Raw genomic sequence first — 18,165 nt, 5'->3', positions numbered from 1 at the left:
ATCCTATTCCAACCATTTTTAATGTGAATCAAATAATATTTTAAAAGAAAAAACGATTACTTATTGTTAGAAGCTGAGGTGAAATGGGGATTAACGTCGCGTTCAAGATTATTGCACTTATATAGCGATGTGTGTGTGTGTGTGTGTGTGTGTGTGTGGCTGCTTGTACCAGTCCGGACTGATGCCGATTTAAAGTGCTAGGCCACTGAGATACCTTATCGCAGTTTAACATGAATTCCCCACTCAGACACAGTATACTGACTCCCAGTCGACCAGTCCTTGTTTAAACCCCATAAAGCCGAGCGCCACACAGGGTAACAACAAGTACCATCTTTTAATGTCTTTTGGTATGACGCGGCCGGGGATCGAACCCCGAACCTCCCGCTCTCCGGGCGGACGCTCTACCACTAGACCACTGAGGCAGTCACTTACGGTTACAACTATTTAAACATGAAATCATCACAAGTATTTATAAAATGTACACACAAAATTCTAATACACAGTAAAGTCAGTAGAGATTGATTGTTCTAGATGCTTGGTTCTAGAGACCTGATGGCCAAGAAAATAGCCTACACCAACCCCAAAGAAACAGGAGAAACAACAAAAACGCAAACACACTAAAAACAATTAAAAAAAGGTATAATGAAAGTTATATTTGACAGTAAAAGACAAGACACGAGGGCCCTTTTTGCCCAGTCTCAGGACATGATTAAAACTTTCGTAAAGACATTCGTTTTCATGTAAACATTTATTTTTGCCTAGTGTGCCAGCCAAAAGGATTTTCTTTTTCTTTTTTGAGAAGGGTTGGTATATTTAGGGTGGACGGCACGTAACAGAGCCTGGCATTAGACCCTGAGCAAGTCTTGCACCGAAGCTGGTCGCCTCAAAAGATGTAGCCAGGCAGACAGACAGACAGATAGATATTTTATTAAAGTCTCACCTAATGTACAAAAAATTAATTATCCACTTTGAAACACAGATAAAAGTATACAAACCGTTCCCAATGGAACTAAGCGGGACAAATATGTACATGCATAGGCATTAAGAATATAACAATGTAATTAGAAACAGTATAAACACTTGGATAAATATTCATGGTGTCAAGGACGTGATATCGGCGCTTTAACACATCTTAGCAGTGTTTCCCTATATGACCATACCTATCTTGCACTGATAGATGATAATATGCATGCTGAAAGTCATCCGACACAATATGTCCAGAAAGAAATCATGACAATCATAGAGGATATTATATGAGTGTACGCCTCATACTAAGTTTACGACACTGAATTTAGGCACGAGTGTCATAAACATAGCATGACATGAACACAAATATAATGTTCTATTTATTACCGAAGAAGATATCTACACACCGAAACGAATTTTAGTGTGTATCTATAAGGACAGAAAGTCGCAACAGCAGCGGGACTACAATTTATCATCTTCAAATATGACGTCGTTTCTAGTGTGGCGTCTTTCAGATCTCACGTCACAAAAAGAATCGAATGACGTCAACGATGCCTTCTGGATGACGGAAACAATACACTGTTGTCTCGTGACGTGATATGATCATAGGGCACATATGATTTTTATGAACCCCTATATGTTTGCCCTCGTACATGTAGGTAATAATTTTTAATTTGTAATCTTTAAATATACATTTTCCATCAAAGATGACTGTTCAGTTTCCAAAACAAGCTGAAAGAATCTATCAGATAATGTTGGTGCTAGAATTATCACCATCAACAGTAAATTCGATTCGTCTCTTGGGCGCAAAAGCAACATAGTGATGAAAAAGATATGAATAGATTACTGAAAACTAGCGGAAAAGGTAAACCTGACCTGCTACACAGGTAGCACCCGCCACTCACACAATTTGCATTAAAAAGGAAGTATTTAGATATGGTCTAATGCAGGTCTGTCATGGTAAACACAAGCGTAAACGATTGAAAGAAAGCACTGAAGCCAACTATCTACAGATCTGTCATGGTACACACAAACATAAAAGATTGAAAGAATGCACTGAAACAAACTATCTACAAGTCTGTCGTGATACACACAAACATAAAAGATTGAAGGAACGCACTGAAGCCAACTATCGACAGTTCTGTCATGGTACACACAAACATAAATGATTGAAGGAAAGCACTGAAGCAAACTATCTACAGGTCTGTCATGATACACACAAACATAAATGATTGAAGGAAAGCACTGAAGCAAAGATACAGGTCTGTCATGATACACACAAACATAAATGATTGAAGGAAAGCACTGAAGCAAACTATCTACAGGTCTGTCATGATACACACAAACATAAAAGATTGAAGGAACGCACTGAAGCAAACTATCTACAGGTCTGTCATGGTACACACAAACATAAAAGATTGAAGAAAAGCACTGAAGCCAACTATCTACAGTTCTGTCATGGTACATACAAACATAAAAGATTGAAGCCAACTATCTACAGTTCTGTCATGGCATAAACAAACATAAAAGATTGAAGGAAAGCACTGAAGCCAACTATGTACAGGTCTGTCATGGCATACAAAAACATAAAAGACTGAAGGAAAGCAGTGAAGCCAACTATCTACAGGTCTGTAATGGCACAAACATAAAAGATTGAAGGAAAGCACTGAAGCCAACTATCTACAGGTCTGTCATGGTACACATAAACATAAAAGATTGAAGGAAAGCACTGAAGCCAACTATCTACAGGTCTGTAATGGCACAAACATCAAAGATTGAAGAAAAGCATTGAAGCCAACTATCTACAGGTCTGTCATGGTACACACAAACATAAAAGATTGAAGGAAAGCACTGAAGCCAACTATCTACAGGTTTGTCATGATACACACAAACATAAAAGATTGAAGGAACGCATTGAAGCCAACAATCTACAGGTCTGTCATGGCACAAACAAACATAAAAGATTGAAGGAACCCATTGAAGCCAACTATCTACAGGTCTGTCATGGCATATACAATCATAAAAGATTGAAGGAACACATTGAAGCCAACTATCTAAAGGTCTGTCATGGTACACAAACATAAAAGACTGAAGGAACGCATTGAAGCCAACTATCTACAGTTCTGTCATGGCACAAACAAACATAAAAGATTGAAGGAACGCATTGAAGCCAACTATCTACAGTTCTGTCATGGCATACACAAACATAAAAGAATGAAGGAACGCACTGAAGCCAACTATCTACAGGTCTGTCATGGTACACACAAACATAAAAGATTGAAGGAACGCACTGAAGACAACTATCTACAAGTCTGTCATGGCATATACAAACATAACATATTGAAGGAACACATTGAAGCCAACTATCTACAGGTCTGTCATGGTACACACAAACATAAAAGATTGAAGGAAAGCACTGAAGCCAACTATCTACAAGTCTGTCATGATACACACAAACATAAAAGACTGAAGGAACGCATTGAAGCCAACTATCTACAGGTCTGTCATGGCATATACAAACATAAAAGATTGAAGGAACACATTGAAGCTAACTGTCTACAGGTCTGTCATGGTACACACAAACATAAAAGATTGAAGGAACGCACTGAAGCCAACTATCTACAGGTCTGTCATGGCATATACAAACATAAAAGATTGAAGGAACACATTGAAGCCAACTATCTACAGGTCTGTCATGGTACACACAAACATAAAAGATTGAAGGAACGCACTGAAGCCAACTATCTAAAGGTCTGTCATGGCATATACAAACATAAAAGATTGAAGGAACACATTGAAGCCAACTATCTGCAAGTCTGTCATGATACACACAAACATAAAAGATTGAAGGAAAGCACTGAAGCCAACTATCTACAAGTCTGTCATGATACACACAAACATAAAAGATTGAAGGAAGGCACTGAAGCAAACTATCTAAAGGTCTGTCATGATACACACAAACATAAAAGATTGAAGGAAAGCACTGAAGCCAACTATCTACAGGTCTGTCATGATACACACAAACACAAATGATTGAAGGAATTCACTGAAGCCAACTATGTACAGGTCTGTCATGATACACACAAACATAAAAGATTGAAGGAAAGCAGTGAAGCCAACTATCTTCAAGTCTGTCATGGCACACACAAACATAAAAGATTGAAGGAACGCACTGAAGCCAACTATCTACAGGTCTGTCATGATACACACAAACACAAATGATTGAAGGAAAGCACTGAAGCCAACTATCTTCAAGTCTGTCATGGCACACACAAACATAAAAGATTGAAGGAACGCATTGAAGCCAACTATCTACAGGTCTGTCATGGCATATACAAACATAAAAAATTGAAGGAACACATTGAAGCTAACTGTCTACAGGTTTGTCATGGTACACACAAACATAAAAGATTGAAGGAACGCACTGAAGCCAACTATCTACAGGTCTGTCATGGCATATACAAACATAAAAGATTGAAGGAAGGCACTGAAGCAAACTGTCTAAAGGTCTGTCATGATACACACAAACATAAAAGACTGAAGGAAAGCACTGAAGCCAACTATCTACAAGTCTGTCATGATACACACAAACACAAAAAGGTTGAAGGAAGGCACTGAAGCCAACTATCTACAGGTCTGTCATGGCATACACAAACATAAAAGATTGAAGGAAAGCACTGAAGCCAACTATCTTCGAGTCTGTCATGGCATATACAAACATAAAAGATTGAAGGAACGCACTGAAGCTAACTATCTACAGTTCTGTCATGGCATACACAAAACATAAAAGATTGAAGGAACGCATTGAAGCCAACTATCTACAGGTCTGTCATGATACACACAAACATAAAATATTGAAGGAACGCACTGAAGCCAACTATCTACAGGTCTGTCATGGCACACACAAACATAAAAGATTGAAGGAACGCATTGAAGCCAAACTGTCTACATGCAGGTCTGTCATGGTACACACAAACATAAAAGATTGAAGGAACGCATTGAAGCCAAACTATGTACATGCAGGTCTGTCATGGTACACACAAACATAAAAGAATGAAGGAACGTACTGAAGCCAACAATGTACAGTTCTGTCATGGCATACACAAACATAAAAGATTGAAGGAAAGCATTGAAGCCAACTATCTACAGGTCTGTCATGATACACACAAACATAAAAGATTGAAGGAATGCACTGAAGCCAACTGTCTACAGGTCTGTTATGGCAAATACAAACATAAAAGTTTGAAGGAAAGCATTGAAGCCAACTATATACAGGTCTGTCATGGTACAGACAAACATAAAAGATTGAAGGAACGCATTGAATCCAACTATTTATAGGTTCGACATAGACAAAAATAAATTCAAAATAATGGTACAGCTGGTACTTGAGACTTACAAATGTACCACTTACCATAACAGGGATGGTATCAGACAGTTTTAGTGCTGTAACGTGATAACTCAGTATCACGCTGGGTATTGAGAGTATTTCAAATAAAACTCAAAATAGTTTGAACAAAGTTATTTCAGATAACATTACACTTCAGCATGATAGTTATTAATCTTGAAACAATATAAGCTCCAGTGTGCGTTCTTAGATATTCGGTTGGTGGTGAATATGTTGACGACCGGGAATTCCATTTTGAACCTACGGCGAAATTATGCAAACAATCTTTCTACGTGAACATGTGAGACAGACACATCACTCTGGAATGGTAAACCGTACACAATACAAATAACATCCAGTGAGGATATCCCACCCTCAATGTCCTCCTCCTCAATGCACAGACAATCAAACAACATCCACTTGGGGTATCCTACACTCGGAGCACTTCTCCTCTATGTACAGACAATCAAACAACATCCAGTGGGGGTACCCCTCCCTCAGAATACTTCTACTCAATGTACAGATGATCAAACAACTTCCAGTGGGGATATCCCACCCCCAGAGTACAGACAATTAATCAACATCCAGTGGGGGCATCTCCCACTCAGAGTTCTCCTCAATGTAAAGAAATCAAACAACATCCAGTGGGGGTATCCCTCCCTCAGAGTACTTCTCCGCAATGTACAGACAATCAAACAACCTCCAGTGGGGGTATCCCAACCTCAGAGTACTTCTCCGCAATGTACAGACAATCACACAACCTCCAGTGGGAGTATCCCTCCCTCAGAGTACTTCTCCTCAATGTACTGGCAGAGACAGGCAGCATTACGAACGTGTCGGGGTCCATGCACCTTCAACTTGCCATCCTGGTAGGCGGTGGTGTAGCCCACGCAATGGTGGTGAATCAGCTGCGATGCATACGCCTGTGTATAGAAAACACGGAATTCATTAGGTTGAACAAAGAAAATGTTCCTCGGGGACTCTCGTATCAGTTTAAATCTAGAGCATCAGTTATTATTGTTGCCAACAACAAAAACATTTTGCAAATTTCCCGCGTCAAATAAAGCAGACGCTGTTTTTCCATGCATGACAACTGACATTGTATTACAGAGTTCAGTGTGTGCCCATTTATGTGTGTTGTTATGCTTGGTGGGCGAAATGGTTTCTCAATCTTCACTTTTGAGACACACTCAGGATGTCCTATGGTCTGTATTTAGAGTATTGAACGTTTTCCAAAATATGTTTTTTTCTAAACCCTTCATTTAATTGTGTACATGCATGTACAAGCATGTTGGACAATCTACGCTTTTTTGCTCGTGCAACAATCCACTGATCAGTTCATACAGTGATTGCACTGACGTCACAAAACAATGACACAGTGCAAAGGCCGATTTCAGCACTACTCCCAGTCTCCTCTTCCGTAAGCGACAAGTCGTAAATTGTGAACTGATTCAGTTCTGTTTTATTTTGCTCAACTCGACTTATAGTCTATGATACTCGGCTTCATGTTATAAATTAACTTACATTGTGTCTTTAAAGAACAAACAAACAGGTCGAGTAGCACCTGATCAAGAGACGTCTTTAGCACCTCGCGAATCAAAGCAAACATTGGAGCAGTGATCATTACAGGTCCTTGATCACTGAAAGCATATCAGGTGAAGAACTGACCTGTGAGGCGTCTGCATTAATTCCGTCGTGTTTGCCTTCGAGAAACTCTGCCAAGACATTCTGAAAACACACCCTTTCTACGTTAAAATTTACTTAATAAGGTATATTTGAGTATATGAGATAGTTTTCAAGTTGAGATTGCGTATCATCAACTGAGTCAACACGTCTTCGAGGATTCAAGCTCTTTACAGTGAAATAGCCTCGCATAATGTATATTAACATGTACTTTACATTTACGTGATGCACAGAGCCTTATCATAAACAAATTGCCTCCAGGGTTTCCTTTGGCAATATGACAATAAACAAACGCATCGCACCACTGGGTTTCTAAAATGTAGTCAATGATAAACATGACGGTGAGATAACATTGAAGGCTTGATGTAACCTCTGTTGCCGTGTCGACTCTTGGGTTCACGGACACACAAAGGGTACATCAAGCCATATTCCTCTCGTGATAAGCTACAACTGTAAAATAGGACTAAAAGCAATACCATAGAGAGGTAGTCATTGAGCGCACATTCAAAGCGCTGCTTATTTCCAAACGAGACTGGCTTTGTTGTGCTATTTTTGCATCACATGTGTTTTCTACACATGAGTAGACGTTGTTCTCTGGTGTACAAAGGGAATTACATTGTTACATGTCAGATCACGTGTTATTTTGGGTTATCCAGCCTTTGTGTATCGCTCGGTGGCTTCCTTTAAGTGAACGGCGGTTTGTACCTACTTTGCATTCCGTGGGGTTGTAGAACCAGAACTCGAGCTGTAAAAGCACATCATTGATCGTCAGACAAGGATAAATCACAATGGATGCTAAGTGTAGTTCAGTAGAAAAATTCTGAAAGGCAATCTGAAATACCCAAATCTGTGTACACTACACTACACCTCTCTCTCTCTCTCTCTCTCTCTCTTTCTCTCCTCTCTCTATTTCTCTCACTTTCGCTTTCTCTCTCTCCGTCTCTCTTGCTCTCTCTCTCGCTTTTGCTCTCTCAATCTCTCACTCTCTCTTTCGCTTTCGCTCTCAATCTCTCACTCTCTCTCTCTTTCGCTTTCGCTCTCTCTCGCTTTCGCTGTCTCTCTCACTCTCGTCTCTCTATCTCTCTCGCTTTCGCTTTCTCTCATCTCTCTCTCTCGCTTTCGCTCTCTCTCAATCCCTCTCTCTTTCTGTCTCTCCATCTCTCTTGCTCTCTCTCTCTCGCTTTCGCTCTCTCTCTCTCGCTTTCTCTCTCTCCATTCTCTCTCTCTTGCTCTCTCTCGCTTTCTCTCTCTCCATCTCTCTCTCTCTCTTGCTCTCTCACTTGCTTTCGCTCTCTCAATCTCTCGTCTCTATCTCTCTCTCTTTCGCTCTCTCTCTCTCTTTCGCTCTCCGTGTCTCTCTCTCTCTTGCTCTCTCTCTCTCGCTTTCTCGCTCTCCATCTCTCTCTCTCTTGCTCTCTCTCTCAATCTCTCGTCTCTATCTCTTTCACTTTCTCTCTCCATCTCTCTCTCTCTCTCTTGCTTTCGCTCTCTCTTAATCTCTATCTCTCTCTCTTACTTTCGCTTTCTCTCTCTCTCGCTTTCCTCTCTCCCTCTCACTTTCGCTCTCTCTCAATCTCTCTCTCTCTCGTCTCTATCTCTCTCTTTCGCTTTCTCCATCTCTCTCTCTTGCTCTCTCTCTCGCTTTCGTTCTCTCACAAACTCTCACTCTCTCTCTCGTCTCTATCTCTATCTCTCTCTTTCGCTTTCGCTCTCTCTCTCTCTCTCGCTCTCTCTCTCTCTCTCTCTCTCTCTCTCTCTCTTTGACATGCATGGTTTACTCACAAACGTCCTGGATGTCACACATCCAGACATCTTCATACTGAATACCACGACGATGTTGTATTTCAGAAATATTTTGTTGGCTTGAGTCACAGCTTTTCGAAGTCTTCTTTCCCTCTGTGGTCAGTTTAAAACAAACAAACGAACATCTTTATCTCTATGTCGTTATAAGCATGTCGACAAACGTATCTTAAAGGGAACCATCTAATGACAGCAAAAATATGTCATAGTGAAATTTCCAGAAATCCCCAGATACATGTATTGCATTGTATTACATTGTATTGTATCGTATTTGAATTTATTGCATCAAATGTTGTGTTGTATTTATTGTATTATATTACAATATATTGTATTGTAATTATTGTTTGGTATTGTATTGTATGTTTTTTCAAGGTATTTATTGTATTGTAATTTATTGCATTAAACTGCATTATATTCCAGTTTATTGAATCGTATTGTATTGAATTATTTTGCATTGTATTATATTGTAATTTAATGCATTGTATGATATTTATTGCATTAATTATTTCATTGCATGGTATTTTTTTAATCGTAATCTATAGCATTATATTGTATTTTATTGCATTGTATTTTATTGCATTGTATTGCATTGTAATGTATTGCATTGTATTGTCTTGTATTGTATTTTATTTATAGTATTGAGCAAGGACCATAACAGGGCCTATAAATGTGATTTGGGGCCGTACGGCGTACGCGAAACAATCCGAAAAAACGGCTCACACCTAACAGCGAGTCATGTTTTCCTGGCGGGTTTTAGCTGTTACACGTCCACCAGATTTGGCAGCGTCAGATTTTCACCTCTTCCCAAACTTAAAACGAACTACTCTGGCAAGCATTAAGCAAATTATGGTGACGTCATTTCTGCTGTGGAGACGCCATCAGGAGGACGCCTTCTACACCAATGGGATCAAGCACAGGAGTCCGTATCTAAAAATAGACGCCCTCATGCATATTCATGACCATCTCCACACATATTCATGATCTCCCTTCGGGCTCGCGTGTGGAGATGGTCATGAATATGCATGAGGGCGTCTATTTTTAGATACGGACTCCTGTAGATCAAGGTACTCAAGCATCGTTGGCAGAATTGAGGACAATTATGTTGAAAAATAATTGACAAGCTTAACCAGCGCAGCCAATCATCGTTGATCTCAGAACTCTACTCAACCAGCTCAACCCCTACCCCCCCCCACCCCCACCCCCCCATCCCCACCCTACTACTACCCCCCTCCCACCCCATCATTCATTTGTTTTTACGCAATAGAATGAATTAAACGTAAATTCTACTCACCATCGATCGCTGAAGGAAAAAGACCAAAACAAACACCAACCAGGGAAGCGTCGTAGTGATAAAAATGATAACACAATCATTAATATCAACAAAAGAAGATGTAGTTACAATCATGGCTGTAAGAGTTGTCATGGCAACGAAGCCTACACAGAGCAGCACTACAAGAATTGGTATACAGCAAGGTCCGTAGTCATAGAGATGTTTGCAGAAGCAGGTTGCAGAGAGGATGATGTCCACTGACTTGTCAAACTCTTCCGGGGGTATCTGATAAAAAATGTGACAATGTGACAGATACATATGTCCATAGATGGAAACATATTGAAGACATGAAAATGAGGTTACGTCTAGAGAAAGTTGTTGGTGGCGGTGATCCTTAACGCCGCAGACATAATTCATATTATAAGAAACGATTGACGCCGTCGGGGTACGATGACACACAAGTCAACCAGCCTAACTGCCCGAGCCATTTTGTCGCCTTTTAGGACCAGCATAGGTTGCAGGGGACCAATTACAACTCGGAATTCCCACGGGTTCCTGGAGATGTTTAAGAATTAGACTTAAAATCATATGGGTTGTCGTGCACCCCATTTCATTATTAGGGTCAAGTGATATATATACTCTTCTTCCTTATATATAAATACCTGTATGCCTGGTCTTAGCAACACCTCGGGAACATAAGGTATTCTTATAGCTTCTCCCGATGGACACTTATAGTTGGACCGTATTTCAGTCAGTTTTTCCATATTACCTGAAAAGGGACATAATGTAAAAGGGTTTTCGTGAGCTAGGATGTATCCGATCTCACGTTCAGCTATTTGCACCAGCGCGCTTTGTTGGCAGGTTGGTGTCTTCTAATTAGATTGCAACCCATTATTTCAAGACATCGTTCTGTGCGATGAACGCTTTTGGGTTCCTTTTGTAAAATCAAGAGCAAATATATTTCATAAAAGTGGTTTCGGTCCCTATTGACTGTATATGATTTCCTAATGACTGGTGATGAGTGATATTATAGCAGAGACACAACGGATGTCGTCTCACCAAATCGAGGCCGGACTGTCACGTCTCTTGTGCCACTGTAGCTGCTGAGGAGGTCCTCTAGAAAAATAATAAAATACAATATCTCATGATCAATAATACCCTTTTTCATAACGGTGTATTTCTATCAAAACGGAATGTATTTCCGAAGTGTATTTTATATGTGTTTCTATTACACTTTGGCCTGTTTCACACAAGACCTATTAGGCAATTCACGCTCACAATGTCTGTGACAAGCCAGCACTAGGTTAATACCTACATGCCTAAATAGGTTTAACATATGTATAGCAATTGTTCCTCTAGTTCCAGTAAAACATAATGCTATATAGGAATCCAGGCGTTTTATATTTTAGAAATTGGTTTACGGATCCAGCCACAATTCAAGAATGAGAAAAAATATAATTTCAGTTTAAAGCTCCAGCTCTCTTATTATCACCTGCTGGGCTTACTTCCAAACACGAATTCTAAATGTTTACCCAACCTACACGCTCATTGTGGTACACGGTCAATGACCCGAAATGTAGGCTCAAAGCAAAAGATGAAGCCACGACGAGTACTGCTCACATCATCACGGGTACAAGCTCATGAAATCATGTCTTGTGGAATGAGGTGAGGTGAAATGGGGTTTAACGTCGCGTCCAAGATTAGTGCACTTATATAGCGACGTGCATGTACGTGTGTGTTTGTGTGGCTGCTTGTACTGATGCCGATTTATAGTGCTAGCTCACTGAGATACCATGCCGCAGTTTAACACGAATACCCCACTCAGACACAGTATATTGACTCCGAGCAGACCAGTCCTTGTTTTAGCCCCTTAATGCCGAGCGCCAGATAGGGTAACAACAAGTACCATCTTTTAACGTCTTTTGGAATGACGCGATCGGGGATCAAACCCCGGACCTACCGCTCTCCGGGCGGACGCTCTACCACTAGACCACGGAGGCGGTCCTACGAAATCATTAACATGCGAACTGAAAATTAGAGAATTCGAAATTTCATTTTCTTCTCATCGCACAGACCCTATGGTTTAGCCAAATAATGACAAAAATTGAAGGGTTTACTTTGATTTTGATTTGTTTTCGACCGACTAAAGTTTTTATAGGAAATCAATCCGTAAGCCAACTCAAAAAAAGGTGTTAGTACCTATTCGAAACACTAGCCAACCGGCTCGATGGCCTAGTGGAAGAGCGTCCGCCCGAAGAGCGGATGGCCCGGGTTCGAAACCCGGGCGCGTTAAAATGGTACTTGTTGTTACCCTGCCTCGCGTTGGGGCTTAAACAAGGACTTGTCGGCTAGGAGTCAGTATACTGTGTCTATCTGGCATATCCATCTTAAACTGCTGCATGGTATCTCAGGTGGCTAGCACCATAAAATCGACATTAGTCCGGGCTAGCACAAGCAGCCACACACACGTCGCCATGGATTTAGAATACCTCTAGAAACTATGGCATCAATGAACCGGGGCCACCAGTCATCGCCGGAAGTTGCGTCGATGTAGGTGAGGGTCTTGATGGTGTCAGGTACACGGCACTGCTTCACCATGACTGGCACCACCAGCAGCTGGCTCTCCTCCATGCTCAGGATCATCCCCATCTGTGTCTCAAACATGCACCAGTGGCTCTGGATGAAGTCTGGAGACAGCACTAACACCGTCTTCTCCGACAGCTGGATGTGTTCAGTGATATTTTCAATGATACGCTTGCCTCCATGAAAATCTCTCTCGTGGACGCTGCATTTGAAGCCAAGATTTGGAGACTCAAGTTTGCGGGTAATCTGTTCCACCCATTGTCGATCAGTAGACTCATAAGAAAAGAAGGCGTGGTATTTCTTTCCTTCTGGGAGGGGAGGAGCGACACCCATACGGCTCTCGCATTGCAGTGGAAGAGGTTCTACCTTCATCGCAGCAGAGTGTATCGATGCGCCTGAATCGCCCGATGTTTCATTGCTTGAAACTGGCTCAGGATCCCTGTGCACGGCTCTTTGGAACATTGAAATGGATTCTGTTTCGGAATCCTGGGACAGTTCATCCCCCAAACGCGGCTGCAACATCTTTGATGCTGGAATGTGATATTTATAAACCAGATTAGAGGATGACCATTTAATATTTAGAGAAATTTGTTGAAATTACAGATCGCCAGCTGTATCTTTATTACAGAACTCTGTAATGGTTATATTCAGTGTGTCAATGGAATTTGTACGTTTGTCTCTTTGACTATTGTGTGACTCGAGGAGTATCATTAACAATCGAAATGTTACAAACACCCCCCACCCCTCGGTCTTGACGGAGAATGTAAGCCCGTGTAATCGGGAAATTGGGTCGTGCCTTCGGGCCGATATCTGCTTCCTGCTAGCCCTTTGACAACTACTTCAAAGCGGGTATATTTAAATGTGTGCCTGCGTGCGTGCGTGCGTTTGTATGTTTATCCATAACAGTAATGCAACACAAACGACATACAATAAAGTATAGTAATGCAACACAAACGACAAACATTCCATCACAGTAATGGAACAGAAACGACACACAATCGATGACAGTAATGCAACACACACGACATACAATCCATGACAGTAATGTAACACACACGACATACAATCCATCACAGTAATGCAACACAAACGACATACAATCCATAACAGTAATGCAACACACACGACATACAATCCATGACAGTAATGCAACACAAACGACATACAATCCATGACAGTAATGCAACACAAACGACATACAATCCATGACAGTAATGCAACACAAACGACATACAATCCATGACAGTAATGCAACACAAACCACATACAATCCATGACAGAAATGCAACACAAACCACATACAATCCATGACAGTAATGCAACACACACGACATACAATCCATCACAGTAATGCAACACAAACCACATACAATCTAAGTAATGCAACACAAACGACATACAATCCATGAAAGTAATGCAACACACACGACATACAATCCATCACAGTAATGCAACACACACGACATACAATCCATCACAGTAATGCAACACAAACCACATACAATCTAAGTAATGCAAAACAAACGACATACAATCCATGAAAGTAATGCAACACACACGACATACAATCCATGACAGTAATGCAACACAAACGGCATACAATCTAGGTAATGTAACACAAATGACATACAATCCATGACAGTTATGCAACACAAACGACATACAATCCATGACAGTAATGCAACACAAACGACATACAATCCATGACAGTAATGCAACACAAACGGCATACAATCTAGGTAATGTAACACAAACGACATACAATCCATGACAGATATGCAACGCAAACGACATGCAATCTAAGTAATGCAACACAAACGACATACAATCCATGACAGCAATGCAACACAAACGACATACAATCCATGACAGCAATGCAACACAAACGGCATACAATCTAGGTAATGTAACACACACGGCATACAATCCATGACAGTAATGCAACACAAATGACATACAATCCATGACAGTAATGCAACACAAACCACATACAATCCATGACAGTAATGCAACACACACGACATACAATCCATCACAGTAATGCAACACAAACCACATACAATCTAAGTAATGCAACACAAACGACATACAATCCATGAAAGTAATGCAACACAAACGACATACAATCCATGACAGTAATGCAACACAAACGACATACAATCCATGACAGTAATGCAACACAAACCACATACAATCTAGGTAATGTAACACAAATGACATACAATCCATGAAAGTAATGCAACACAAACGACATACAATCCATGACAGTAATGCAACACAAACGACACACAATCCATTACAGTAATGCAACACACACGACATACAATCCATCACAGTAATGCAACACAAACCACATACAATCTAGGTAATGTAACACAAATGACATACAATCCATGACAGTTATGCAACGCAAATGACATGCAATCTAAGTAATGCAACACAAACGACATACAATCCATGACAGTATTGCAACACAAACGACATATAATCCATGACAGTAATGCAACACACACGACATACAATCCATGACAGTAATGCAACACAAACCACATACAATCCATGACAGCAATGCAACACAAACCACATACAATCTAAGTAATGCAACACAAACGACATACAATCCATGAAAGTAATGCAACACAAACGACATACAATCCATGACAGTAATGCAACACAAACGACATACAATCCATGACAGTAATGCAACACAAACCACATACAATCGATGACAGTAATGCAACACACACGACATACAAACCATCACAGTAATGCAACACAAACCACATACAATCTAAGTAATGCAACACAAACGACATACAATCCATGAAAGTAATGCAACACAAACGGCATACAATCCATGACAGTAATGCAACACAAACGACATACAATCCATGACAGTATTGCAACACAAACGACATACAATCTAGGTAATGTAACACAAATGACATACAATCCATGACAGTTATGCAACACAAATGACATGCAATCTAAGTAATGCAACACAAACGACATACAATCCATGACAGTATTGCAACACAAACGACATACAATCCATTACAGCAATGCAACACAAACGGCATACAATCTAGGTAATGTAACACACACGACATACAATCCATGAAAGTAATGCAACACACACGACATACAATCCATAACAGCATTGCAACACAAACCACATACAATCCATTATTGTAATGCAACACAAACGACATACAATCTAAGTAATGCAACACAAACGACCTGCAATCTAATTAATGCAACACAAACGACATACAATCCATGACAGTAATGCAACACAAACGACATACAATCCATGACAGTAATGCAACACAAACGACATACAATCCATGACAGTAATGCAACGCAAACGACATGCAATCTAATTAATGCAAAACAAACGACGTACAATCCATGACAGTATTGCAACACAAACGACATACAATCCATGACAGCAATGCAACACAAACGGCATACAATCTAGGTAATGTAACACACACGGCATACAATCCATGACAGTAATGCAACACAAACGACATACAATCCATGACAGTAATGCAACACAAACCACATACAATCCATGACAGTAATGCAACACACACGACATACAATCCATCACAGTAATGCAACACAAACCACATACAATCTAAGTAATGCAACACAAACGACATACAATCCATGAAAGTAATGCAACACAAACGACATACAATCCATGACAGTAATGCAACACAAACGACATACAATCCATGACAGTAATGCAACACAAACGACATACAATCTAGGTAATGTAACACAAATGACGTACAATCCATGACAGTTATGCAACGCAAATGACATGCAATCTAAGTAATGCAACACAAACGACATACAATCCATGACAGTATTGCAACACAAACGACATATAATCCATGACAGTAATGCAACACACACGACATACAATCCATGACAGTAATGCAACACAAACCACATACAATCCATGACAGCAATGCAACACAAACCACATACAATCTAAGTAATGCAACACAAACGACATACAATCCATGAAAGTAATGCAACACAAACAACATACAATCCATGACAGTAATGCAACACAAACGACATACAATCCATGACAGTAATGCAACACAAACCACATACAATCGATGACAGTAATGCAACACACACGACATACAAACCATCACAGTAATGCAACACAAACCACATACAATCTAAGTAATGCAACAAAAACGACATACAATCCATGAAAGTAATGCAACACAAGCGGCATACAATCCATGACAGTAATGCAACACAAACGACATACAATCCATGACAGTATTGCAACACAAACGACATACAATCTAGGTAATGTAACACAAATGACATACAATCCATGACAGTTATGCAACACAAATGACATGCAATCTAAGTAATGCAACACAAACGACATACAATCCATGACAGTATTGCAACACAAACGACATACAATCCATTACAGCAATGCAACACAAACGGCATACAATCTAGGTAATGTAACACACACGACATACAATCCATGAAAGTAATGCAACACACACGACATACAATCCATAACAGCATTGCAACACAAACCACATACAATCCATTATTGTAATGCAACACAAACGACATACAATCTAAGTAATGCAACGCAAACGACCTGCAATCTAATTAATGCAACACAAACGACATACAATCCATGACAGTAATGCAACACAAACGACATACAATCCATGACAGTAATGCAACACAAACGACATACAATCCATGACAGTAATGCAACGCAAACGACATGCAATCTAATTAATGCAAAACAAACGACATACAATCCATGACAGTATTGCAACACAAACGACATACAATCCATGACAGTAATGCAACACAAATGGCATACAATCCATGACAGTAATGCAACACAAACGGCATACAATCTAGGTAATGTAACAGAAATGACATACAATCCATGACAGTTATGCAACGCAAACGACATGCAATCTAAGTAATGCAAAACACAAACCACATACAATCCATGACAGTAATGCAACACAAACGACATACAATCTAAGTAATGCAACACAAACGACATACAATCCATTATTGTAAAGGAACACAAACGACACACAATCTAAGTAATGCAAAACAAACGACACACAATCCATTATTGTAATGCAACACAAATGACATACAATCCATGACAGTAATGCAACACAAACGACATACAATCCATTATTGTAAAGGAACACATACGACATACAATCTAGGTAATGCAACATAAACGACATACGATCTAAGTAATGCAACACAAACGACAAACAATCTAAGTAATGCAACACAAACGACAAACAATCCATGACAGTAATGCAACACAAACGACATACAATCCGTGACAGTAATGCAACACAAACGACATACAATCCATTATTGTAATGCAACACAAACGACAAACAATCCATGACAGTATTGCAACACAAACGACATACAATCC

General features: G+C 40.0%; 1 protein-coding gene across 1 annotated transcript; it reads right to left on the bottom strand.

Moving 5' to 3' along the window:
• Positions 1–6,102: 6,102 nt before the first annotated feature.
• LOC139459675 (uncharacterized) lies at positions 6,103–13,208 on the bottom strand. The gene is made up of 8 exons (XM_071241294.1): positions 12,593–13,208; positions 11,163–11,219; positions 10,766–10,872; positions 10,125–10,388; positions 8,816–8,929; positions 7,743–7,778; positions 7,019–7,078; positions 6,103–6,273 (listed from the first exon to the last, which is right to left on the bottom strand). Exons 1-8 carry the CDS (start codon positions 13,206–13,208, stop codon positions 6,103–6,105), a joined length of 1,425 nt encoding a protein of 474 aa, XP_071097395.1.
• Between the last annotated feature and the right edge of the window lie 4,957 nt (positions 13,209–18,165).

Source organism: Haliotis cracherodii, unplaced genomic scaffold, assembly GCF_022045235.1.
Source record: "Haliotis cracherodii isolate W230 unplaced genomic scaffold, xgHalCrac1.p SCAF_13, whole genome shotgun sequence".
NCBI classification, from domain to species: Eukaryota; Metazoa; Mollusca; class Gastropoda; order Lepetellida; family Haliotidae; genus Haliotis; species Haliotis cracherodii.
This window is presented reverse-complemented; position numbering and strand designations above follow the sequence as displayed.